The sequence below is a fragment of the Acomys minous genome (genome assembly GCF_964271855.1).
Source record: "Acomys minous genome assembly, chromosome: 10".
NCBI lineage: Eukaryota > Metazoa > Chordata > Mammalia > Rodentia > Muridae > Acomys > Acomys minous.
In genome coordinates this window covers 69,261,092-69,285,961 of record NC_140491.1, presented here as the reverse complement: position 1 = coordinate 69,285,961, position 24,870 = coordinate 69,261,092, and the positions used below count along the sequence as shown (strand labels likewise).

General features: G+C 46.2%; 1 protein-coding gene across 8 annotated transcripts in view; it reads right to left on the bottom strand.

Moving 5' to 3' along the window:
- Positions 1 to 23,774, bottom strand: part of FUBP3 (far upstream element binding protein 3) — a 52,287-nt gene extending 28,513 nt beyond the window's left edge. For 4 of the 8 annotated variants that reach the window (XM_084797535.1, XM_084797536.1, XM_084797534.1 and 1 more), the window contains exons 1-2: positions 23,457 to 23,773; positions 8,468 to 8,573 (exon numbers count right to left, since the gene is read on the bottom strand). In XM_084797535.1, coding sequence (XP_084653661.1) covers positions 8,468 to 8,573; positions 23,457 to 23,540 — 190 coding nt within the window. In that variant the 5' untranslated portion in view covers positions 23,541 to 23,773. Of the gene's footprint in view, positions 1 to 8,467; positions 8,574 to 23,456 lie in introns of all 8 variants that reach the window. The other 4 variants (XM_084797530.1, XM_084797531.1, XM_084797537.1 and 1 more) reach the window with 3 other exon arrangements.
- Between the last annotated feature and the right edge of the window lie 1,096 nt (positions 23,775 to 24,870).

Genomic DNA, 24,870 nt, shown 5'->3' with positions numbered 1-24,870 from the left:
GAGCACAGAACACCTGCACACTCATTCCAGCTGCCTGGATCCATGTGGTCTCTGCACATAGCTCTGCTCTTTATCCTGACACTTTAAGATCGTTGTTTAGAGAGTATTGAGGATGGAACCCAGACTCCTGCACACTGGACCAGTATACGACCATTGAGCTGCACCCCATAATATTAATTGTATTATTCCTCATCCATCATATTGGGTCATTGGGGGGTTAGAAGTCCAGTCGGGGGCTGGAAAGATGACTCAGAGGTTAAAAGCACTGACTGCTCTTCCAGAGGTCCTGAGTTCAATTCCCAGCAACCATATGATGGCTCACAACCATCTTCTGGCGTGCAGGTGTACATGCAGACTGAGCACTGTATACATAATAAATAAATAGATAGATAAAATAAATCTTAAAAAAGAAAAGAAAAGAAGTCCAGTGGAGGCTAACTCAACTGTAGGGTCAAGGAAGAATGAGAATCTACACACCCTAATACCAAGGCCTGGCCCAAGAAGCAACAGAACAGTGAGTGAAGAGTAGTGGTCTGAGGCTACCAGCACAGCATGTTCCTCTTGCCTGCGGTCTCATGATAAATACGGGGACCAGCTTTCTTAAGAACCAATGCACCAGGCCGGGCGGTGGTGTCGCACGCCTTTAATCCCAGCACTCAGAAGGCAGAGGCAGGTGGATCACTGTGAGTTCGAGTCTGGTCTACAAAGTGAGTCCAGGACAGTCAAGGCTACACAGAAAGACCCTGTCTCGAAAAACAAAAACAAAAACAAAAATTGAAAACACAACCCACTCACTTTGTAGACCAGGCTAGCCTTGAATTTACAGTGAGTGATCCACCTACCTCTGCCTCCTGAGTGCTGGGATTAAAAATGTGCACCACCATGCCTACCATGCCCAGTATGAGTGATGTGTTTTAAAGTAAACGCCCTTCCTTTCTTTTCTGTGGCAGTGCTGGGGACTGAACCAAGGACCTCAGCCCAGCTCTACTACTGAGCTACAGTCTCAGCCATCAACAAATGTCTTGATATAGCCCTCGTATACATTCTCATGATAGAGAAGGCATCACTAGCTACAACCCCAGCCAGCTCCCCAGTGCTAGCATGAACTTGGATGAAGACTGTTTCTAGAAGTCACACCAACCTTGCAACCTAACACCAAATAGGAAAGCACCAGCTGAGGATGGGGGACTAGGCTAAAGCAGAGCAGAAAAGCAGCCGTTGAGCAGGCTGCTGCAAAAGCAGAGGTTGACAGCCAGGTCAGGAGGATCTGGACCTTCCTGGGGGTTGGGAGAAAACTTGCCCAGGCCAGACAGCTCCCAGGGAGAGGCAACAGCTGCTGCATGTACAAAGGTCTGACAGGAAAGGCACTGCAATTGAGACCACGGATTTCTGAATTGTTAGAACGTCAAAAATGGTATCCCCAAAGATGGAGACCATGTGGGCAAGAAGATCCAGAAGTGAAGGGTTTGAGAGTTTGGGGCCATGGTTCTGTGAGATAGCTCAGCAGGTAAAAAAAAAAAAAAGCACTTGCCATAAAGCCTGATGACCTGACATTGATCCTTGAAACACACGTGTTAAATACAGTCCTTTGACCTCCATGCACAAGCTCACATAGACCACACATATGATTTTTAAAAAAAAGTGATGAGTGTGTGACTGCTTGAGCTAATGGTGAGCCCGAGGCCCACCTCAGCCTCCAAAAGGCTAGGAGGCTAGGGAAGAGCACTTAGGCAGGCCTGGTGAACTGAGCTGATAGCCTCCTGCAGGACCAAGCAGGTGTAAGAAACCACCTCTGGGACTGGAGAGATGGCTGCTCTCCCAGAGTCAGGTTCAGTTTCCAGCACCCACATTGACAGCCTGTAACTTCAGTTCCAGTGGATCTGACACCCTTGCACAGACATACATGCAAGCAAAAAAAAAAAAAAAAAAAAAAAAAAATTTTAAAAAGCACATAAAATAAAGAAACCATCTCAGAGAGTGCTCATACCTGCCATTCCTACTAACCTGTTACTTTCCATACTGCACACTTCTCCTGGCAGCCCTGCCCTGCCCTGGTTAGCTCTTGCTCTTGCTCTCGCCCTCGTTCTCTCTCTCTCTCTCTCTCTCTCTCTCTCTCTCTCTCTCTCTCTCTCTCTCTCTCTCTCTCACACACACACACACACACACACACACACCCTCTTCCACATAGGATACAGCTCCCCATATCTGGCCTAGTGACCAGGAAATGAGAAGATGAGGCTGAGGCCAAGGCTAGGCCCATTTTCTAGTGCTCTTGCTCAGCTTTCAACAGAAAACCCGAATTCCACACTTGGAAACCAATGGAGAAGAAAAAGAAACAATTTTCCTAAGTTATTTAACAATGAGTTTTATCTGATTAAACTATGATGCACAGTGCAGACCACCCAAGGGTAATATCTTGTTCCTCAAATATAGTTGGTTGTTATAAGTGTGCAAAGGTACAAGAGACCCAGAAGGATGCAGTGGGGGCTCTCCCTGGTAATTTCTCACTAAGAAAGAAAGCACACCGTGAAGAGAAAGGGAAAAGGGAGCGACATACGTGTTCTGTCTGTCCACAAAGACCTACTTGCCAGGCAGATACAGAAGGTGTGTTATCACAGAAACAGGTCACGAGGCAGACACGGCAGTGCATGCTTGTACCCCAGTACTTGGGAAGCAATATCAAGAACTCATCCCTGGTTACATAGCAATCTGGAGGCCAGCCTATGTGATCCTCCCTGAGGAGTGGGCACAGCAGTGCTTGTCTTTACAATCCCAGCACTAGCAAAGGCAAGAAGATCTCTGTGTGATTCCAGGCCTGTCTGTCCTACAAAGTGAGCTCCAGGCCAGCCAGGGATACACAAAGAGACACCCACTCAAAAACCAAGCCAAACAAAGTAAGTGTAGTAAGAATTCTGAATTTTGGTTTCTTTAAAAAACACAGAAACATTATAAGAGTATGTCTTTGTTTTAATTCTAGGTATGCTACTTTGGGCTATTTCAGACTGTCCACAGCAGTTAACTATGATTTGCCTCATGCTCTAAGCAGAGGCATGGTTTTGCCAGCTGTAGATGGTTTCTGAGATTGTGTGATGTTTGGAATTCTGGGAACTTTTCAGAGGGTATGTTATAAATACTAGGGCCCCAAGAGTTGGTTGGTTGCTCAGTATGTGTGTTGGGGGGGGTGGGGGGGGGAGTTGGTTGTAGTTTGTTAGTAATCATGCTCAAAGGAGAAACAAAAAGGAAGAAATCAAACTCAGGGACCCCCGCCCCCAATCCTTCTTTCTCTCCTATCTAGTGATAGGTTATGAAGGGGGAGGGGGAACCACAGGGGATAAAACATGGGGGGGGGGGGAAGAATCCATAAAGAAGCAAGACCAGCTACAAGTGGCTCCTAACAAGGGGCTCAATAAAGAAGAAAATGGGAAATTTGATTTCAAATGCTACAGAGGAAATGGAAGGGGAGAAAGGAATGGAATTTTCTCCCAAGAGGCCAGAAAAAAACTTATTACAGCTACAAACCATCACTTTGCCCCCAGAGGGGATTCTTTTTTTTTTTTTTTCCCCTTTCTTTTTCTTCTTTGTACATTGTTTCAAAAAATGTTGAAAGAATAGCTGAGCAGTTGGAAAAATTGTGGGTGGAATGGAGGGGCCTGAGAAACAAACAAACAAACAAAAATGGGCTGAAATGGGAAAACAAAGGGGGTCACTCTACTCTTTTTCCTGAAAAGGTTGCAGAACGGTCTGTGCAACTAACTAGAGAGGTTGCTGCTGGAGGTCCAAGGAGCACCCAAAAGGAGAAAGTGAAAAAAGGCTCAGTCCCAGTGACTGAGCAAGAGAGCAAAAGTTTCTTGCAGCAAAAAAGAGGAAAAGAAACTATGCCAGAGGGCCAGTAAAGCTGAAAAATTGGGAAGGCAATCTGATGAAACAGTCCATTTCAAGATAAAAGGTTAATCTTACACCAACTGCGCTACCAGATTTAGAGGAGGGCAGCCTGGCGTTATGATCACCACCATCAGCTTTCCTAATAGTCGGACAGCATATGCCTGCTAATGGTGTGGAAGAAGGTTAGGACAAGATAGGATGCCATCCTATAGAAATGATAGATCTAAGGTGCTTAAAGAGGCTATGATTTAATATGAGATGCACTCGTCTTATGTGCAACAAATTCTAAATAACTGGGCTATTCAAAATAGAATTCTTCCCCAAGACTGAAAGGGATTGGTAACAGCTATATAGAGGGCAGTCAGACACAGTTGCAATCATTAACATGGTAGAGGGAAGAAGCTGTACATTGAACAGCAAAATAGAGTGGGGGGAACGGATATAGTAAAATAGAGTGGGGGGAACGGATATAGTAAAATAGAGTGGGGGGAACGGATATAGTAAAATAGAGTGGGGGGAACGGGTATAGTAAAATAGAGTGGGGGGAACGGATATAGTAAAATAGAGTGGGGGGAACGGATATAGTAAAATAGAGTGGGGGGAACGGATATAGTAAAATAGAGTGGGGGGAACGGATATAGTAAAATAGAGTGGGGGGAACGGATATAGTAAAATAGAGTGGGGGGAACGGATATAGTAAAATAGAGTGGGGGGAACGGATATAGTAAAATAGAGTGGGGGGAACGGATATAGTAAAATAGAGTGGGGGAACGGATATAGTAAAATAGAGTGGGGGGAATGGATATAGTAAAATAGAGTGGGGGGAATGGATATAGTAAAAGAACAGTTGCTTGGGGAAGGGTGGCACTGACATACAAGAACAAGTTCAATTGATGATGCTACTATAAAACAATGTCATTTAGTGCCTTCTGGGACAAAGTTGAGAACCCAGGGTGGAGTGGTGCTGGTGCTGGTGAGTCTACCTTGGTTATAAAGATTATACAAGGCTCTGGAGAAATTTTCACTGGTTTTTTTTCCTTACAAAGATTAGTCTCAGCTGTAAACAAAGCTGTATCAAACCCTGAAGCAAGACAGGTTTTGAGAGAGCCCTTGGTATATGAAAATGCAAATACTGAATGTAAAAATGCTATTAGACCATTAAAAGCACAAACAGGGTATATGGACAGGTGGAAAAAGCATGGGATTGGTGTCGGTTCTAAGGTGCACCATGCAAATATAATAGGTTAAGCTGTGACTCCAGGTCTCCAACATCAAAATGCCCAGTGCTTCAATCACAGGAAGTATGGTCATTTGCAAACAGGCTATGACCAAGCCACCAAAGGTTACAGTGCTTGGTGCTTTAACTGTGAGAAATTTGGTCACTCATAACAAATTGTGAACAAGGCATCTCTAAGGGCAACAGTTTTTCTAAATATAAACCAGAAAGGTGGTCTAGGCTTCCAAGGTCAAGTCGCAAGGGTTGCCATTGGACCAATAAGTGTAGATCCAAGAGAGATATTCAAAGCAATTTCTTGCCTCCAGGAAATGAAATGGGAGGGGGAGGGGCTAGTTCAAGGCCCTGCAGCAAAAAGTATGAGCCTCTTGTTTGCCTTTTGTCAACACAGAAATAAATAAGAAACTGGGGGAAAAGCCTCCTCAACATATACTGCAGCTCTAACGCACGCCACTGTGGGCAGTGCTGCTCTAGACTTGGCCACAGATAAACATCTTACTCTCTCCCTGAAAACGCAATGTTATAAAATAACCACTGGAGTTTATGGTCCTTTGCCCTCAGGGACAGTATGGGTATCTTGGGAAGGAGTGGGTTGACTTCCCAAGGATTCATTGTGCACCCAGGAATTATAGATGAAGATTTCAGGAGACACTAAAATTATGGCCTAAGTAAAAAGAGAGATAGCTTTAACGCAGGTGATGGGTTGTTCAGCTGCTACTGTTTCCCTACAGCAAAGGTAAAGCTGTTCCAGCAGAAAGATCGGGAAGGTCTCCCGAAAACCTTGGCCACTGACCCAAAAGTGCTTAGCTCATTGAAAATGTCTGTTCATAATGTCCTGCTATACTCAGCATAATCAATGGCTTAAAACAGAAAGGGGGAAATATAGTGAGAAGTCTGGAATTTTGGTCTTTTTAAAAAACATGGAGATAGCTGGGTGGTGGTGGCCCACACTTTAATCCCATTACTTGGGAGGCAGAGGCAGGCGGATCGCTGTGAGTTTGAGGCCAGCCTAGTCTACAAAGTGAGTCCAGGACAGTCAAGGCTACACAGAGAGACCTTGTCTCGAAAAACCAAAATAAATAAATAAATAAAATAAGAAACAAAAGGAAAGAAAGCAGATTCAGGGATCTTTATCTCTCTCCCCCTGTATCCTTCTTTCTCTCCCTAGTGAAATGGGGTGGAAGGGGGGGGGTGTACTGGGTGGGTAAAAGAAGAACCCACAAAGTAACGAAGACTGGCTACAGTGAGACACATGCATTATAACTAGGACTTCGGATTTCAAGTAAGATTTTGCTCTTCCCCTGTGATTCTGTCCAAGTCATCCACATCTGCTTGCTATCCAGCGCTTTTTATTGATAAATTCAGCATGTTTACTGATTTCTTTCACACAGGAGAAAAAATAATGTTAAAAGTGCCAGAGGGTTTTACTAGCAAATATTCAGGTATCCCCTATGCAAATGACAGCATTACCCAACTTTTCACACTTTGATCCCATAGGCTGAATTGCTAGACAGGACTGGGTACGTTGTAAAGTGATTGATTATGATTTCTGGGAACACTGGACCAGATAGAGACCATCCATTAACAAGATCTGTGCTCAGCCAGACAACTCCACCTTATTTTTATATTGATATCCCACAGGAACAAACAAAGCACAAAGCCCTGTAAAGGAAAAGAGGTTTCTCTGAGTCATCATCACTCTTTGCTTGGACGAAACTGCCCTCAACACATACACACATACTAAGTCTAAGAAATCACCTACAAAAATGGAAAGACCACAGGTACACTTAGGAGCAGCAATTTAAATGGTTACCTGCATTTTGACAACTCTGAGGTGAACTTTTGTGTGAGATCAAAATCAGTTTGCTTTTTAAAAAAATGTATTTTGTATGCACGTGTGCATGAGTTCCGAGGCCAATGGTGGAAATCACTTCTCTCCTTCCATGGACTGATCTCAGGTCCTCAGGTGTTGAACTATCTCCACAGCCCACAACCAATGAACTCTACACTCGAAAGAGCCATCCCTTATACTCAGGAGCCAATTATTCTGAACAATAAATAAATCTCAAGCCAAGTATGGTGGTGCACGCCTTTAATTCCAGCACTGAGGAAACAGAAGCAGGTAGATCTCTGAGTTTGAGGCCAGCCTGATCTACATAGTGAGTTCTAGGTAAGCCAGGGCTATGTAGAAAGACACTATCTCAAAACAAGCAAAAAATATGAACTCCAGGGCTGAAGGTATGGCTCAGTGGTTAAGAGCGCTGGCTGTTGTTCTAGTGGTCTAGAGTTCAATTCCTAGCATCTACAGGGTATCTCACAACTCTCTAAAACTATAGTCCTAATAAAGCCAGTGCCCTCTTCTGGTGTGCAGATGTACATGAAGACAAAACAGCATAAGCACACGTGTAGACACACACAGTAACTAAATCTAATAAAAATGCACTCTTTGGAAAGGAGATTACACAACACATAATGTTCTAAACCTTGGTAGGTTTTGTTTTCCACTAACAAGTGACAGAATTATCTATACACAACTGGCTATGTACGTACAGAAGTGGACGAAAAGGCAAGTGGGGAAGATACTGTCCCACCAGCTACATGCAAACCTGTACGTAACCCTGTACGTAACCCTGCACTTCACCAACATTCACGGTTTGCTCCACGGCAGAATGTGACCAACACAGGGCTGGGGTGCTCGTGACAGGTACTCTCAGTGTCCCTAAATTCCTTCAGAGACAGAGTTGGAAATAGAAACTAACAAACTAATAAATGAATGAATGAAAATGGATACTTCTAGAAAGAGCCTGCACACGTGACAGTAGCTGGGGACAATTAGGGAAGATGATGGATCAGGGATGGGAGAGGGAAGGGAATATGGTCAAAGCAGAAAACATGCACAGCTAGGTCACAAGTGGGGAGGATGAAAGGTGGCAAAGACTGGCAAGGTCACTGCTCTTCCTTTTCTTAGAGGTCAACTCAATCCCAGCTTCCACAAAACTTGTACCAAATCTTAGTATTTCACAGACGTAGTAACTTCAATTCCCATGCAAGTACCAGAGGGACTGAGAACTAAATCAAACACAATTCTCAAATGGGTCAAATTACCTCCAAGTGGTCGCTGAGGCCAAGTCTTTATCGTGGAGCCCAACTGAAAAGATTCGTGTATTATCAAGGCAAATAGGAACTCAAATGCCAGCCAATTGCTAAGAAAAAAAATCACCCTAACTACTTCCCTTCACCGGTCCTCTAAGAATGTGGTGCTGGAGAGCTGCACAGAAATGGCTGACACAGACTGGAAATAACTGGCAGACTGACTGCCATCAAAAAGGTGAGCTGTTTAGAGCGACTTACCTCCATCATCCAGGGGCCGCTTCTGCACGCCATACCCATACACTGAGGGGTCCACCAGCGGTGTGGAATTATTCAAGTGAGGAATTGAATCGATTTTAGCAGCAATCTACAGAGAGAATTGAATTTAAGTACTTTGTAGCAAGTCACAGTTGCATCCTAGAAGGGGAAGACAGAGTCTGTTTAAGGGGCTGTTACCCCATTTCTCCCCCTTAGTTCAGCATAAGCCACTTTCTCTGGGGGTGGGTGGGTGGGAACACTTTACCTGTTGAGTTTTCTTTCCTCTTGCCTCTCTAGAAATTAACTCCCTAAATGTTTTTGTTTTGTTTTGTTGTTTTGGTTTGGTTTTTCAAGACAGGGTTTCTCTGTGTTAGCCTTGGCTATCCTGGACTCACTTTGTAGACCAGGCTGGCCTCGAACTCACAGCGATCTGCCTCTAGCTCCCTAGTGCTGGGATTAAAGGTGTGCGCCACCACACCAGGCTTAAATTTTTAATTCAAGGGGGAGGAGGTGCATGTGGAAGACAGCTTATGATAGCTGGTACTCTCTTGCTGCCCCTCGAGGTTCACAGTTTAAACTCATGCTGCCTTTACCTGCTGGGCCATCTCATCAACCCCCTAAGAAAATCAATATTAGCCACTTAATATATATGTATGCCACATCTTTCAGAGTCCTCTGAGTCACTCAAGGGGTCTTGTTATTTTTAGACAAGAACCTACAATGTACTCTCAAACTAAGGGCAGCCCTCTGCTTCTGCCTCCTGACTGCAGAGTGAGCATGAATGACACACCTGGCCCTGGGCTGCCTGGAGCACCCTCAAACATTCCCAGCACATAGTAAAAATGACCCCAAATTGGGTTGGCAAGATATCTTAGAGGATAAAGTGCTTGCCACCCAAACCTGCCAATCTAAGTTTGATCCCCCAAAGGTGCGAAGAATCTAAAAGCTGTCCTCTGACTTCTACATGTACACACATACACATCATTTTTGCTAAAGAAAGAAGCCCACTTTCTTAGCTTCTTTCTAAAATTATTTTTATTTTATGCTTAAGGGTGTTTTGCTTATACATGTATCTGTGTAGCCTGAGTGCCTGGTGCTCTCAGAGGACACAAGAGGGTATCATACCCTGTAGAACTAGTTACAGACAGTTTTGAGGAGTTACATGGGTGCTGGATCCTCTGGAAGAATCAGGCAATCATCTTAACAGCCAAGTCATCTTTCTAGTCCCATAATAACTTTCAAAAAAATGATTCCAGGGCTGGAGAGATGGCTCAGTGGTTAAGAGCGCCACCTGCTCTTCCAGAGGTCCTGAGTTCAATTCCCAGCAACCACATGGTGGCTCACAACCATCTATAATGTAATCTGATACCCTCTTCTGCAGATAAAGTACTCATATGCAATAAATAAAATAAATAAATCTTTTTAAAAAATGATTTCAGAAACTGGAGCGCTAACTTGGACTAGAGCTACCTGCTCTTGCTGGCTTTGGTTGCCAACAGTCATGTCAGGTGGCTTACAATGGCTCCGCCTCCAACTGCAGGAAATCTGACCTCATCTTCTGGTTCTGGTATACATACACGTGGTACATTCAAATATATATATATATATAAATAGTAACAAATCTTTTAAAACATTAATTTGAAAATGAGCCCCCAAAGAGATAGAGGAGTTCCAAACAGTGAGTACCCTAAAGAGAGACAGGACCCAATCACAAGTTTGCACGTTTAGGTATGTTATTTCCATTCCCTTTGGAATATGCCTCTGGTTCTCAGATTTTTGTTTGCTTGAGGCAGGCCTGCCTCAGCCTACCAAGTGCTGGGATTGCAGGAGGTCACTACCACACCCAGCCTTTCTTTTTTTTTCTTTTTCTTTTTTTTGTGCTTTGTTTTGAATCAGGGTTTAGTGTAGTCCAGGCTGGCCTGGAATTTACTGTACAGCCCAGACTGAACTCACACTTGGCTACCCTTCTACTTCCCAATGCTGGGACTGTAGCTGCGCATTACTATGCCCAGCCTCTTTCCTTATCTGTTGGTCTTATAAGTGGCTGGAATGTCATTTTCTCCAAAATCTGGTAAGTTATGAGTGTTATAATGGTTTCCTATCACTATTTTCATTGAATCAATGAGTACTTTCTAGCTGGCATAGTAGCACAAGCCTTTAATCCCAGCCCTCGGGAGGCAGATCCCTGTGAGTTCGCTGTGAGCTTGAGGCCAGCCTGGTCTCCAGGACAGCCAAGGCTACAAGGATACACAGATAAACCCTGTATCGAAAAACCTTAAAAACAAACAAACAAACAAACATCTTCTAACTGGTAACAAGGGTGTTTGTATTTGTGCTCAATTTACGATTATTTTGGTTGTAATTTGTGACCTTGCCACCGAGATGGAGTAGCATAGGCACTGCTGAGTGAGACTGGTCCCCAGAGACTAGTACATTGTTGACATGGTTGCTTCCCAGGGATTAGGGAGTGTGGCCAGTTTAAGTAGCCATTGTATTGTTGGAGGAAATGTATCACTGGGAGTGGGCTTATGAGTTTTATGTTTCTTTTTTTCTTTGATTTTTCAAGACAGGGTTTCTCTGTATAGCCCTGACTGTCCTGGAACTCGCTCTGTAGACCAGACTGGTTTTGAATTCAGAGATCTCCATGTTTCTGGGATTAAATGCATGGGCAACCACTGCCCAAAGAGCTTTGAGATTTCAAAAACCCAAGCTAGGTCCAATCTCAATCTCTCAATCAATCAATCTCAATCTCTCTTGTCCTACAGATCAAGATGTAGTTCTCAACTAATTCTTCAGCTCCCCACCATGATAATAATGAACTAAACCTCTGAAATTGTAAGCAAGCCCCCAACTAAAGCTTTCTTTTAATTGCCTTGGTCAGGTTGTTTCTTCATAGAAACAGAACAGTGACTAAGGCAATATGCGTATATAGTTCATGTAGTATGGAGTAACAGTTAGATAAACTGCAGCCACACGTGGTGATTCGAGTCTACAATCCCAGCCTAGGAAAGCTGAAGGAGGAAGACTGCTGTGAGTTCCAGTCAGCCTGAGTTACACCGTGAGACACTGTCTCAAAACAAGCAAGCAAGCAAACAAAACCAGGATGGAAAGAAGGCACTTACTGATCTTATTACAGAGGACCTGAGTTGGTTCCAAGCACCTATAGTGAGTGCTCACAACCACCTGGGGATTTGACACCTCTGGCCTCTGAAGGATCCTGTAAGTATGTATGTAATTAAAACTGAATCTTTATGCCAAGCCATGATGGTGCACGCCTTTAATTCCAGCACTTGGAAGGCAGAGGCAGGCAGATCTCTGTGAGTTCGAGGCCAGCCTGGCCTAAAGAATGAGTTCCAGGACAGCCAGGGCCACACAGAAATCCTGTCTCAAACAACAGTTAAAAAAAAAAAAAGAAAGAAAGAAAGAAAAAAGAAAAAGAAAAAAGTAAACAAAACTCAAAAAACTAATGCAACCTTGTTCCAGGAAATGGCTTTAGTCTATAAGAGAACAAGAAATATTCGAACATTTTCTCATTTCTTTCTTCCAACTACTCTCTTGGGCAGTGGTTCTCAATCTTCCTAATGCTGCGACCCTTTTAATACAGGTCTTCATGTTGTAGTGACCTCCAACCAGAAAATGATTTTTGTTTCTACTTCAATTTCGCTACTCTTATAAATGGTAGTGCAAGGGTTGGAGAGATGGCTCAGAGGTTAAGAGCACTGACTGCTCCTCCAGAGGTCCTGAGTTCAATTCCCAGCAACCACACTGTAGCTCACAACCATCTACAATGAGATCTGATGTCCTCTTCTGGCCTGCAGTTGTACTGGCAGGCAGAGTACTATATAATAAATAAATAAATAAATCTTAAAAAAAAAATAAAATAAATTGTAGTGCAAACATCTGTGTTTTCCAATGGTCATAGATGACCCTAGTGAAAGGGTTGTTCGACCCCCCAGTTTGAGAACCTGTGCTCCAGGAGATTGGCATAATTTCCATACAGGCTCAGAAAAGCTGAGTGACTGGCCTAAAGCCACTTATATCAGAAGTAGCAGGAACAGGAGGCAGACCTCCCTGACTGCAGCAAGGCTCCTAGGCTCTAGGTAACGTGCAGGGCTGCAGCACTCAGGGTATGCCTCTCAGACAGGGTAGCTGTCTGTCTGTAAGGCAGCTGCTCAGAGAGCTGCTCTAGGGAAGTGAGCTAGCTACAGGCAGCCCTCCATTCAGACTGTGCATGCACACGTCACAGGAGCCAGGCAGGACATGCAACAAAACCCAGTGGAACTTAGGCCCTACTGCCAAATTAGCAGAAACGTGGGGAAAAGGAGCACAGTACCAGCAATCACTCAAAAATCCTGGCTTTGTGCTTGAAGATGGTTCAGTGAGTAAGGTGCCCAGCTTTCCAAGCATGAGGGCCTGGCTTCAAATCCCTAGCACCTATGTAAAAAGCTGGGTGTAGGCACAAATGCCTGCAGCTCTGCTGCTGTGGGGAGGACACAGGAGATCACGAGGCTGACTAACTGAGCACCTAACAGTCCTCCCCATTTAGCTTCTGCACACACACATTCCTACTACACCACACTGAGCCCAGTGTGCACGACTGAGTAAGGTGGCAAGGGTCTTTTCCTTGGTGATTCCTCCAACAGGCAGGTACACAGGCTGTACTAGGTGGTGCAGGATCTGTGCTTTCAAGATCACACACACGTTCTTTGCTCCCTCAGACACTAAGCCGTCTCCCACTTGGGATATTATTTGAGGACAGGCTCAGTGGGTAAACCACTTGCCACAGAAGCCAGAAGCTCTGAGTTTGAATCCCAGCACCCACATAAAAAATAGCCAGACAAGGACACTGGCCCACCTGTAATCCCATCACTTAGCTGGCAGAGACAGAAGAGTCCCGTGACAAGCTGGCTACACTAGCTCAGCCATGAGCTTGGGGTTCAGTGAGACTTTTCTCAGTAAATTAAATAGGAAGCAATTGAGGAAAGACACAGATTTCAACCTCTGACCTCAAAGCACACTTGTACAGTGTGCCTACATATACAAACAAGAATATGTATGTGGCCAGGTGGTGGTGATGCACACCTTTAATCCCAGCACTAAGGAGACAGAGGCAAGTGAGTCTCTGAGTTCAAGGCCAGTGTGATCTACAGAGCAAGACAGCAGGGCTACACAGAGAAACCCTGCCTCAAGAAAGGAAAAAAAAAAAAAGCCAGGTGTGATGGTACATGCATTTAATCCTAGCATCAGGAGTCAGAGACAGGTGGATCACTGTAAATTCAAGGCCAACCTGGTCTACAAAAGAGTCCAGGACAGGACAGCCAAGGCCTTAAAGGCATAAAGCCTTGGGGATGGGCTAGAGTATGTAAGGAGACAGAACTTCATCTGCTGGGTGCAGGGAGCCCTCACTGCTGCTGGGTAGTTGTTTTTCAGGTGTGCCCTGTTTACAGGAAGAAACCCTTCACCTATGCTCTGTGCAAAAGTCCAATAAATTCATCGGTGGTTCTGTGGTGGGATTATGCAGTTTGTCACAGGGCCTTAGGAGAAGGGGTAGACACTGCTCCCCTGGGAAGGAATCTCAGCAACACAAAGTAAGACCCTATCCTCCAAATGAACAAAGCAAAACTAGTAAGTAAGAAGTGTACTGAGACTGCATAGTCACTGCAGAGGTCACACAGGAGCCACAGTAAGTCACTGTCACTAGGACATGGCACTAGCCATTCCCAGTACACAGGCAAGATTGAAGCAACAGGCTCAACACTACGACAGTTCCCCTTGCAAATCAAATAGGAAGCCCAAGTCCACTAGCTCACCCTTATAAACAGCAGCTAAAGGCTAGGCAGTTGCCCACACAATATACATGGCTTCCCTATGACCTGTGGACTTCGGCAGCTCTAGTAACCCTGCCTGGGGGAATATGATGCTGGACTGGCACATTCTCTGACCTCTATACCAAGAGGAAACTCTGGCCAGGGCCATAAACCCAATGCCAGGGTCTGGAGCCACAAACCACAGGGCCATGTTCTGGTCCTACATTCCATGCCCAAGTACACCACAGAGAAACCGGCACATCAGATTCAGACTCCCTGCACCCTGACATGCTTGAAGTACTTCCTTCCTTCCTTTATAAGGTCTTCAGGGACCTTATAGAGAACTTACTGTGAGAAAACAGTTACCTGAGGATAGCAATGTAACAAATGCAAAGCACCCAGAACAGCCTGGCTCCCAGTACTAGGAATTTGAAATGGCTACTGGAATCTTTTGTGGAACTGTAACAGTAACAAAGAAAGGCCAGAGCCTATTAACACCTGGACCTAAAACAACACTGGGCTGGGGATGTGCCTTGGAAGCACAGATACAAAACAAACAACATTGCTGTGTGGAGGAACCCCTAATCAGGACCACTTCCTACCGCTCAAGGGTACCTTTCCAATATTAGGGTTTTGTTTTTGGTTTTTTTTTGGGGGGGGGGTTGAGGCAGGGTCTCTCTGTGTAGACTTGGCTGTCCGGGACTTGCTTTGGAGACTAGGCTTGCCTCGAACTCACAGAGATCCGCCTGCCTCTGCCTTCCAGAGTCCTAGGATTACAGGCATGTGCTATCACAGCCAGCTTTTAAGAAAATTATTACCATCAAGAATCTCCATTTCAGCCAGGCAGTGGTGGCGCATACCTTTAATCCCAGCACTCAGGAGGCAGAGGCAGGTGGATCTCTGAGTTTGAGGCCAGCCTGGTCTACAGTGAGTTCCAGGACTGCCAGGGCTACACAGAGAAACCCTGTCTTTAAAAAAAAAAAAAAAAGCAAGAATTTCACAGATGGAAAACTGAGGCTTATAAGAGTTAAATATGGCAGGCATGGCGGCACAGACTTGTAAGCCAAGTACAGTGAAAGTTGAGACAGGCTTGGTGGCCAAGTAAGACACCACTCAAGAGGAAAACAGAGTGGGGGGGAAAGGGAAGGAGGCTTGTCAAAGTGTCCTCGCTGCTTCATGGGAAGAGCCACTTCCACATCATGGATGGAATCACATCATGTCATTACCACCTCCTGGGGGACTTTATGACCCTCAGATGAGTTGACATAGCTAAGAACCCTTAGCTAAGGCCCCCAGGGCAACATGGTGCTTTCAATGGAAGCTACTGTCATCAGAGATGTTGCCCTTGGCTGATTCTGCTCCATTTACTGGCACTGAGCAAAAGAAGGAATTTTGACAGCAGAGATGTCAGTTCCCAGCTTTTCCTAACCATTTACTGAATCCACACAGGCAGAATGAGACACTCCTACTTCTGTGTTGGCCAAGTACTTTACAAACTCACAGAACAAGCTCACAGTGAGGTGGCTAAGCTACCACCTTGTAACGACAGGTGCTCTGGAGGAGCAGGCCTGTCCCCATCACTATGGTTCCCTAGAGCATCTGTTAAAGGGGGAGGGGTGCCCTCTAGGATTCCCTTTCAGATAATTCCTAAATCTGATATAATGGAAATACTTCTGGGCCCATGTTCTGCCAGAGTTAAAGTACACCCTCCCAGACGCTTGGCACAGGGCAAATGTTCAATAAAGCAGATATGGAGAAGCCCACCTGAAAGAACCATGCTAAGACACTGTGTTGATAATGGGGCTGAAAATGGCACACCCTCGTTGTTCTTCCTCTCCATCCTGCTCCATAAGCATCCCTTCACTACTGGGTCAGAGAGCTGCAGTCACTCACTGAGGGGGGAAATGATCTGAGGAACTAGACATAAGAATCAAGTCTTGCTTAAAACCCAAGAGCCACAGCATAAACAGCATTATCTGTGTACCTCTGTGTGCACACATACATGATCAAGGCCAGGGGATGGCACTGATGTCTTCCTCAGTCACTCTCCAGTATGTTAACAGGGTCTCTCACTGAACCTGCAATTCATCAATTCAAGTAGGCTAGTGGACCAGCGAGCCTCTCCAGTCTCTACCTCCCCATCACTGGGATTAGATGTGACCCACTGTGCCCGGAGATCTGAACTCAGGGCATTGTGCTTGTGTGGCAAGTATTTCACCAACTGGGCTAGCTCCCAAGGCCCTGTGTGCCTTTTTGAGAAAAACTGTTCTATCTCCTTTAGTTTATTTTCAAATATGAGATGGGAATTCTAGCCCTTGCCCTGCATGTTAACTCCACAGGAAAATAAAAGTAGCCACAATATGTCTGATTTGTTTCACCACTGGCCCAGCTGGTGGAAAGAGGCCTTGAACATGGCAACTCCTCAAATAATGGCAAGTGATTTGACACCATCTATTCCACAGGACAACTGTGGTTTGTGCCTGCAGAAGCAGCCTGGCTTTTCTTTCCCATCTCCGCCAGCTGTGGCTGCAAGATCAGTAGTTTAAGAGTTTCACTTAGTGACTTTTAACTAGCCTAGGCTACATGAGGTACTCTCCTAAAAGACCAAAATTATTTTTTCAATTGGGATGATTCATAGGTGAAACAACACAATAAAAGAGCTGCACAGAAAAGCAAGGCAGCACACGCCTTTAATCCCAGCACTTGGGAGGCAGAGACAGGCAGATCTCAGTGCAAAGCAAGCCTGGTCTACAGAGTTCAAGACAATCTCCAGAGGGTAAAGACAAGCAGAAGAATGGCCACAAACACTTATCACAACATGTTAAAAAGCATGTTAGAGACCACTATAACACAGCCTTTTTTCCTAGCTGCAGCTGGATCGAGTTCAGCGTGTTCGTGGATGTGAAAGTGCTGTGGAGATTGTCCAGAGCAACCTTTTCTAGAGTTTATCCACAGAACTGACTTGTTTCATAAAGTAACCTAACACTCTCTACCCTTGCAGGAGTCACTGCACGCTGCTATTAGATGCAGAGGAAGCCCTGCAGCAAGGAGTTGGATCTGCCTTTTATTTAAGCCTGCGTGTCCTAAACATACCCGCCCTCACGTTCTTTTCCTTCAAAGACCCAGGCACAGTGTGCAGTTCAAACATGACACAGCCAATCTAGTCAAGGCTCAGCAGCTGCTTGCAGGACGTTTGGGCCACTTCATGGGCTCCCAATTTGGAAAAGGATGGGAGAACAACAGTCGGTAGGGAACGGCAATGGGCAGCCAAGGTGGCAGGAAGAAGGCAGCAGAGCCATGGGCAGCAGCTACTGCTGATGACTGCAGTGAAGACAATGACGGCCGTGCCAGACCCGGAAAGGCAGTCAGAGCTTTCATAAAAAGCTAGAGACCTAGGTCTGCATGTGAAGCCACGCTAGTTCCTCAGTGTTCCACAGCTGCAGGCTTCCTGGAGTCTTCTCCAGCCTGAGGCACTAGTTGGAGAGCTGTGGTGAAGGTATTTACTACATAGCTAGGACTTCAAAAGACAGCAAAATCTGACACATAAGTGGGTTATCAGACCTTAACATGATGATAAATTTCAAACACTTTAGTGGCCAAACCTTGTTTTCTGTTTACATTCCAATGAAAATAAGAAAAGCCTTTGAGGCTTACTATGGAATAAATAGTTAGTTCATTTACTATCTACTTCTCAATACCTAATAATAAGTTCAAAGCTTCTATTAGTGCAGTGGTTCTCAATCTTCCTAGTGCTGTGACCCACAAGTCGTGGTGACCCCCCCAACAATTATTTTGTTGCTACTCATAACTGATTTTGCTCCTGTTATGAATTGTAACTATCTGATATATGAGACCCCTGGGTTAAAAACCATTATAGTAGCATGGCAGCCACCAACCAAAACCCTCCAAGAGTTCAGCACTGCCCCACCAGAGCAAAGCCTCAGGAGCAGATCATGGGTTCCCCCCACAGGCACTGGCTTCCCCCAAGTGTCTGAGAAAGCTGCAAAGAGTATACAGACACAAAGCAGTGATTTCAGTAGGACACAGTTTCATCTGTTCAGCATTCAGCAGCTCAATTGAGCCATGAATCAAATCCACATATTAAATGAGCAAAGGCATGAGATGTCAAGGTGCACCAACAGCCAGTGAATGGAGCTTTTTTAAATAGCCAGCACACACTATTCTTTTAAAGGAAATGTGCTGCTTATACCAATATCATTTTACTGAAGCACCGTATCAGCCCAGGGAATAGGTCATTTGCCCCAAGCCATCTCCTCTCAGTCTCCAAGGTAGAAAATGGAGCTCCACAAGGAGGCTGAACTTCTGAGGCCACAGACTAATCAATATTTTTCCCACAAAGGTGCCAGTAATGATTAGATTTCCAGGCCTACAAACTTCCTAAAAGGTTACCTTCTATGATTTAAATTTACATGTATTTATTTTCTATGGTTGCACATGTGCCATGATGCCCAGAGGATGGCCGTACGGTTTATGGAAGTTGACTCACCCCCTCTGCCATGTAGATGCTAAAAACTGAACTCAAGTCCTCAGGGTTGGTGGCAAATCCCTTAATCCATTAAGCTATCTTGCTAGCCCTCTCAATTTTATAATAACTTAGTGATTTTATCTGGGTACAAGGCATGGTGTCCAACTCCATGAAGAATCATTTATACTGCACTCCATAAGAGTCCATACTATGGCCTGGCATGGTGGCGCACACCTTTAATGCCAGCACTCGGGAGGCAGAGGCAGGTGGATCACTGTGAGTTCGAGGCCAGCAGGTCTGCAAAGTGAGTCTAGGACAGCCAAGGCTACACAGAGAAACCCTATCTTGAAAAATACCAAAATGAATGAATGAGTAAATAATAAACAAGTACATACTATGGAGCTGGGTGATGCATAGGGCCTTAGCTAGGTGTGCTGCTGCATGCCTAAGGCATGAGGAGCATGAGCCTGAGGCAAACCCTGCCTCAACAAAACTACCTCCACAACAGACAGGAGCTTAAAGTCCTAAGGAGCACTGACTTTGGCAAAGTCACTTCAGGAAAGCTAGAGGGAGGCTGCTGGCAGTTCCTAACACTGTGGTGCTACAAGACCACGGTAAGAAGTTACTGTCTTCACCTGTGACTGATGCCAACAGACTGGACAGGTTCTCATCCAGCCCACACTGGCCTCAAATCCCCTTACTTGCTATACAGCTGAGACAACCTGAACTTCCTGATCATCGTGCCCCCATCTCTCAAGTGCTGGGATCACACACAGATTGTGTGCCGCCACACTTAGTTTACCCAGCCCTGGGGGCTGGACCCTGCTCATCTGATGCATTTTGATGCTAATTAATAAAAGGCCATGGCACCTGGGCAGGGGAAATGAGACAGGCGTAGCTAAGGTTCCCCGGCTTAGGGAGACAGAAGCTTGGGAAGTAGAGAGAATGGAGAAGAGAGGAGAAGAAAGCCGCCATGGGTTAGGAGAAGCACATGGCCGGCGTGGATGGAGGATTTGGCCCAGATGAAGGACATTAACAAGTATTTGGGATTATGGATGGGAGGTAGCTTGATAGACATTATTAGAAGCAGATGGCATGGGATTGGGACAGGTATACCTGCCTCACTATGGGAAGAGTTTAAAGGATTAATATCTATTTTAAAATATAACAGGTGTCTGTGTCTTCACTGATTGCTAGCAGGCTAGAATATAATTATAGGCCTGCTAATAAACATTATTAGACAATACTGATAATTTAACAACAACAGAACCCAGTACTGTATACATGCACACTAGGCAAGCATTCTACTAAGCTATGCCCTCAGCCAGGCAATGTTTTTAATCATCCTCAGAAAGTTTTAAAAGTGAACCAGACTGTCCCCTGTCCCTCTTGTAACCTAGGCAGTCAGGGCAGATGCAGAATGTGATTCTGGAACAAGCTGGCCTCCTGCGGCTCTGAAAGACACTAATAGCAAGCAGTCCTCTCTAAGCAGTTGAAAGACCATTTGAATTTGCCAATGACCTGAAGAGCTAGCTAGCCATGTTGCTCTGTGAATACCTAGCTGTCTCAGACTGCATCAGTAGTTCTAAATCAGATCCTCTTTCCGCTGCCCTTCAGAACAGATGTGAACTTCTTACATCTGCCGCACAGTAATCCTCTGGATGCCCTACTCTGGAAATATTTTTAAGCTGTAAAAGGATCTTGAATTCATGAATTCCATACTCAAGTACACTAACAGCAATCATCTGTACTGTTGTTATAAGCCTGGAGACAGCTATAGAAAGATGCTTGAAGCCGGACATGGTGGTGCACGGCTTTAATCCCAGCACTCAGGAGGCAAAGGTAGGAGGATCTCTGTGAGTTCGAGGCCAGCCTGGTCTACAAAGCGAGTCCAGGACAGCCAAGGCTACACAGAGAGACCCTGTCTCGAAGAACCATAAATAAATAAATAAATAAATAAATAAATAAGGAGATGCTTTAAGATGGGAATGAAGCTCAGTTATGACAGAGCTACGCAACAGGCCTAACAGACTGAATTCCAGCAGGGTCATCTCACACTACTAGAACGTATTATGTCAACTGAACATAGACAACTTATGACTCTGAAAAACTGAAGGCCTTACTATTGTTGATTATTATGAGACCAGACAAGAGGGAAAACCCTATGCTTATTAAATTGAAGAAAAATAGTAAGTCAAGCCCAGGAGACCAGACCTGTGATCCCAGCTATGTGAGTGGCTGAGGCAGAAGCCTGAGTTCAAGGTCAGCGTGGGCAACTTGACGAGCCCTCAATATTATTTCATTGTGTTGAAGGGCATCCTTAGCATGTACAAGGCCCTAGGTTCAATCCCCAGTACAAACAAGACACCACAACAGTCTTCCCACTTCCTGTGTGAAAGAGGAGACTTGGGAGTACTCTATATGTAACGGAGACACAGAACCTTGACTATACAGATACTCAGACTGGGTCTCCTTTGCTAAGCTTTATCACGTGCAGATTTTTTCAGACAACTTTATGTGTGTAGGTCTTTTGCTTGCATGCATGGAGGTCTGTGAACAACCTGTGTACAGTGCCTGCAGAGGCCAGAAAAGGGTGTCCAATCCCCTGCAACTGGAGCTACCAGTTTCCTAGCCATCATGTGGATGCTGGGAATCCACCGCAGACCCTCTGGGAGAGCAGAATTCTAACACCCCAATTTTACCCCATGAAATCTACTGAAATAACCTTAAAATTATCAACAAACTTGTTTTTTGTTTGTTTGTTTTTGAGACAGGGCCTCATTATGTAGCTCTGGCTGTCTTAGAGATTGCTCTGTAGACCAGCCTGGCCTAGAACTCAGATATCCGCCTGCCTCTGCCTCCCAGGTGCTGGGATTTAAAGGTGTGTACCACTATGCCAGACTTTCTTTCTTTCTTTCTTTCTTTTAATTCCCTTCAAATCCTCAAGGGTCTCATGGACCTCCAGCTGTTGCCACTCAGAAGCAACACACCTACCTCCAATAGGCTCATCACCACTCCAGCCAGTGGTGTACTTAAGAAACAAGAACAATACTGAGGAGGTGTCCCTCTTCAGCTCTCCACATTAAGGCAACACTGAACAGAAGACATCCTCCGCATGAGCAAGTTAAGAGATGCTGAGTTTTAGCAATCCTTAAAACCTCATTTTACCACTAAGGAGGCAGAGGCAGGTGGGTCCCTGCGAGTACAAGGCCAGCCTGGTCTACAGAGTGAGTCCCAAGACAGCTAGGACTATGCAAAAAAAAAAACTCCTCTGCTTCAAAAAATAAAAAACAAAAGTTTATATAAGGCAGATGGTATACGCCTTTAATCCTGGTACTGGGGAGGCAGAGTCTGATCTCTAAGTTCAAGGCCAGCCTGGTATACAGAGTGAATTCCAGAACAGCCAAAAGTACAGAGAAAAAAACCTCTTCAAAAAAAAAAAAACAAAACAAAACCAACAAATTTATTTTGCATTCAACTACAGATCTATACAGACAGAGGGCCTGAACTTTCTAAACCAGTGACTGTAGTTGTTAGAGGTCACAGAAAGCCAGAAAGATGGCTTTGACACTCTAACACAGAGGGAAATCCAGCATGCCTTACCAACCAGTGAAAAACAGGGTTCAGGACCCCATCCAGCAGAGGAAAGCAAGTGCCAGTGAGTAGAGTGCTGGAAGGGATCTTGGAGCACGTTCACGTTCTGAGTCGATGAGTACCTCAGGTGTAGCACAGATGGATGTCACTACTGTACTGGTTGGACTAGGCAGCAACAATCCATCAGAGAAAATGTTGGGTGAGACCAACATTTGGAAGGCGTTAAGCTCCAAAACGACAGAACCATCATCAGTATTAACATGCAAAGCGTAAGGCAGACAGGTAGGGTTCCCTGCAGGACTACTGCAAAGTAATGAGAAGACCCCATTTACACGTACCCAGGTGAAGACCACCTAAGAAAGAGCCTTGTGGCATCCTGCGAGGAATCAACCCGTCATTAGTTACAGCCCAACCTTCAAAGGGCCAGCGAGCTTTACAAAGTCAGAGAAGATAAACATCACTGGGCAGAGAGAAGTTTGAGCGTAAGGATAACTTGTCACTAAGTTTCAGACAAGACACAAGGACAATTCTGTTCTAGGCACCATGCCAGGTGCCAGAGAGGTCCCACACTCATTCTCCCTGGAAGCCCAAGCCCTCTAAAAAGCTAGTTTCGCTGACAAAACGCACAATATTGCCAGATGGTAACGTTTCATGGTCCGAACGAGTCCATCCCACACTCTTCTCAGCAGAGGAAGACTAAACGCCAGGAGGAACTCTTAGGGACCACCCACTTAACACCTCCCTTCTCTCTGGGAGAAAAAAAATCTCTTAAATATACAGTGTCCTCGAATTTCCTCCAATCCGCTTGAAATGGAAGCCAGTGGAAGACGAGGTTTCCCAAGTCTGCAAAAGCCACGTCCAGGGCGTGAGATGGCTGGGGTCTACACCCGACTGTCCACCAGGAGCTTTGATTTGAACCCTGGATGGCAGGCCCGTGGGTGCAGCCAGGAGCGCAGGCGCCAGGAGCGCTCGGTTCAGGCTTCCTCCCGGCCCGGGGCGCTTACGGGAACCGCCCGGGCCTCCCGCGACTCGCGGCCCTAGGCGCCCACCCGAGGCGTCTGCGAGGCGGCCTCCCGCCCCCGGCCAGGGCCTCCCGCGCCCGTACCTGCCGGACCCGGTGCAAGGCATCCACGAAGCCCTCAGCCTTCATGCCCACCGGAGCGCTCTGCCCCTGCACCAGCTCCGCCATGGCCGACCCCACCGCCGCCGCCGCCGCCGCCGCCGTCGCTCGGCTTCCCCGGTCCGGCCTCCCACTCCGCTGCGGGACCCGTAGCCGGAAAGGGAAAGTCGCCCCACTTCCGGCGGAAGGGAAGCGAAGGAAAGGCACTGGCCGCTCAGTAAGAGAGGTTGGGGAGGTAGGGGCGGGAGGATGGCGGTGGAAAGCCGCGTCGGTGAGGCGGGGTCTCGAGGCACGTGACCGCTGTCCGGCCGGAAGTGGGGGCGTGGCATCGGGGCGAGGGGGCCTGCCTAGGGCACGAGGTGGTTGTCCATCAAGAAGGCCAGGTCGGGACCCCGCCCTCCAAAGGCTTGGTGCCCCCCAGGCGTTGAATGACGGTGGGGGGCGGCAGCCACTGCGGTGTAGGTGCAGCCGGCCGGCCGCCTTTGGAAGCTGATGGTGGAGAGAGTGGCTCTTCAGCAGCGCACCCAAGCTGTCGAGGTGCACTGGCAGCTCCCTCCCGTCGCCCCGAAATAGCCATGGTGTGCTGCATTGACTGGGGCTGAGCATCTTCACGTAGTACTAGGTGCCTCAGTACGGCAGTGTTCCCCGGCCGCTGGAGACTGGCCATCAGTCTACCAAGGTTGGCTTTGGTGACACCGCTTAAGAAGCCTGGTGTCCTCTTTCACATTCTTTGACCGGGGTAACAGGAAATACCTTAGGGCCTGCTGAGGCAGGAGACCTCCGTGGAATGTTTGAATGCTTGAGAAAAAAAAAAATTAACAATAGTGATTTCTCAAAGCAGGGAGGCTTACTTCGGAATATGCTTCTTCTGTCTTTGATCCTGTTAGAACAAAAAGTCACACCCCATTGTGCCAGTACATTTGGGAGGTGGGCCTGGTGTGGTCCTGCAAGCCTTTAATCCCTGCACTGAGGCGGAGGCAGGTGGATGTCTGTGAGTTCGAGGCCAGCCTCGGCTACAAAGTGAATCCGGGACAGCCAAGGCTACACAGAGAAACCCTGTCTGAAAAATAAATAAATAAATGAAAAGAAGAAAAACCATTTGGGAGGTAGATTTGCACAGGAGGTTCAGGAGTTCACGGTCATCTTGAGTTAGTTCTGGGCTACCCTGGGCTACTTGAGACCCTGTTTACCCTCCCCGCCCCCCCCCCCCCCCCGCTTCCATTTTAACTTCGTTTCTGTGTGTGCGTGTATGACTGTCACCCCACGCATATGGAGGTCAGAGGACAACTTGCCGCAGTTGGTTCTCTCCCTGCACCATTGTGGGTCCCAGGAAACAAACTCAGGTTATCAGACTTGGCAGCCAGCACTTATGCCCACTGAGCCGCCTGTCCAGTTCAGA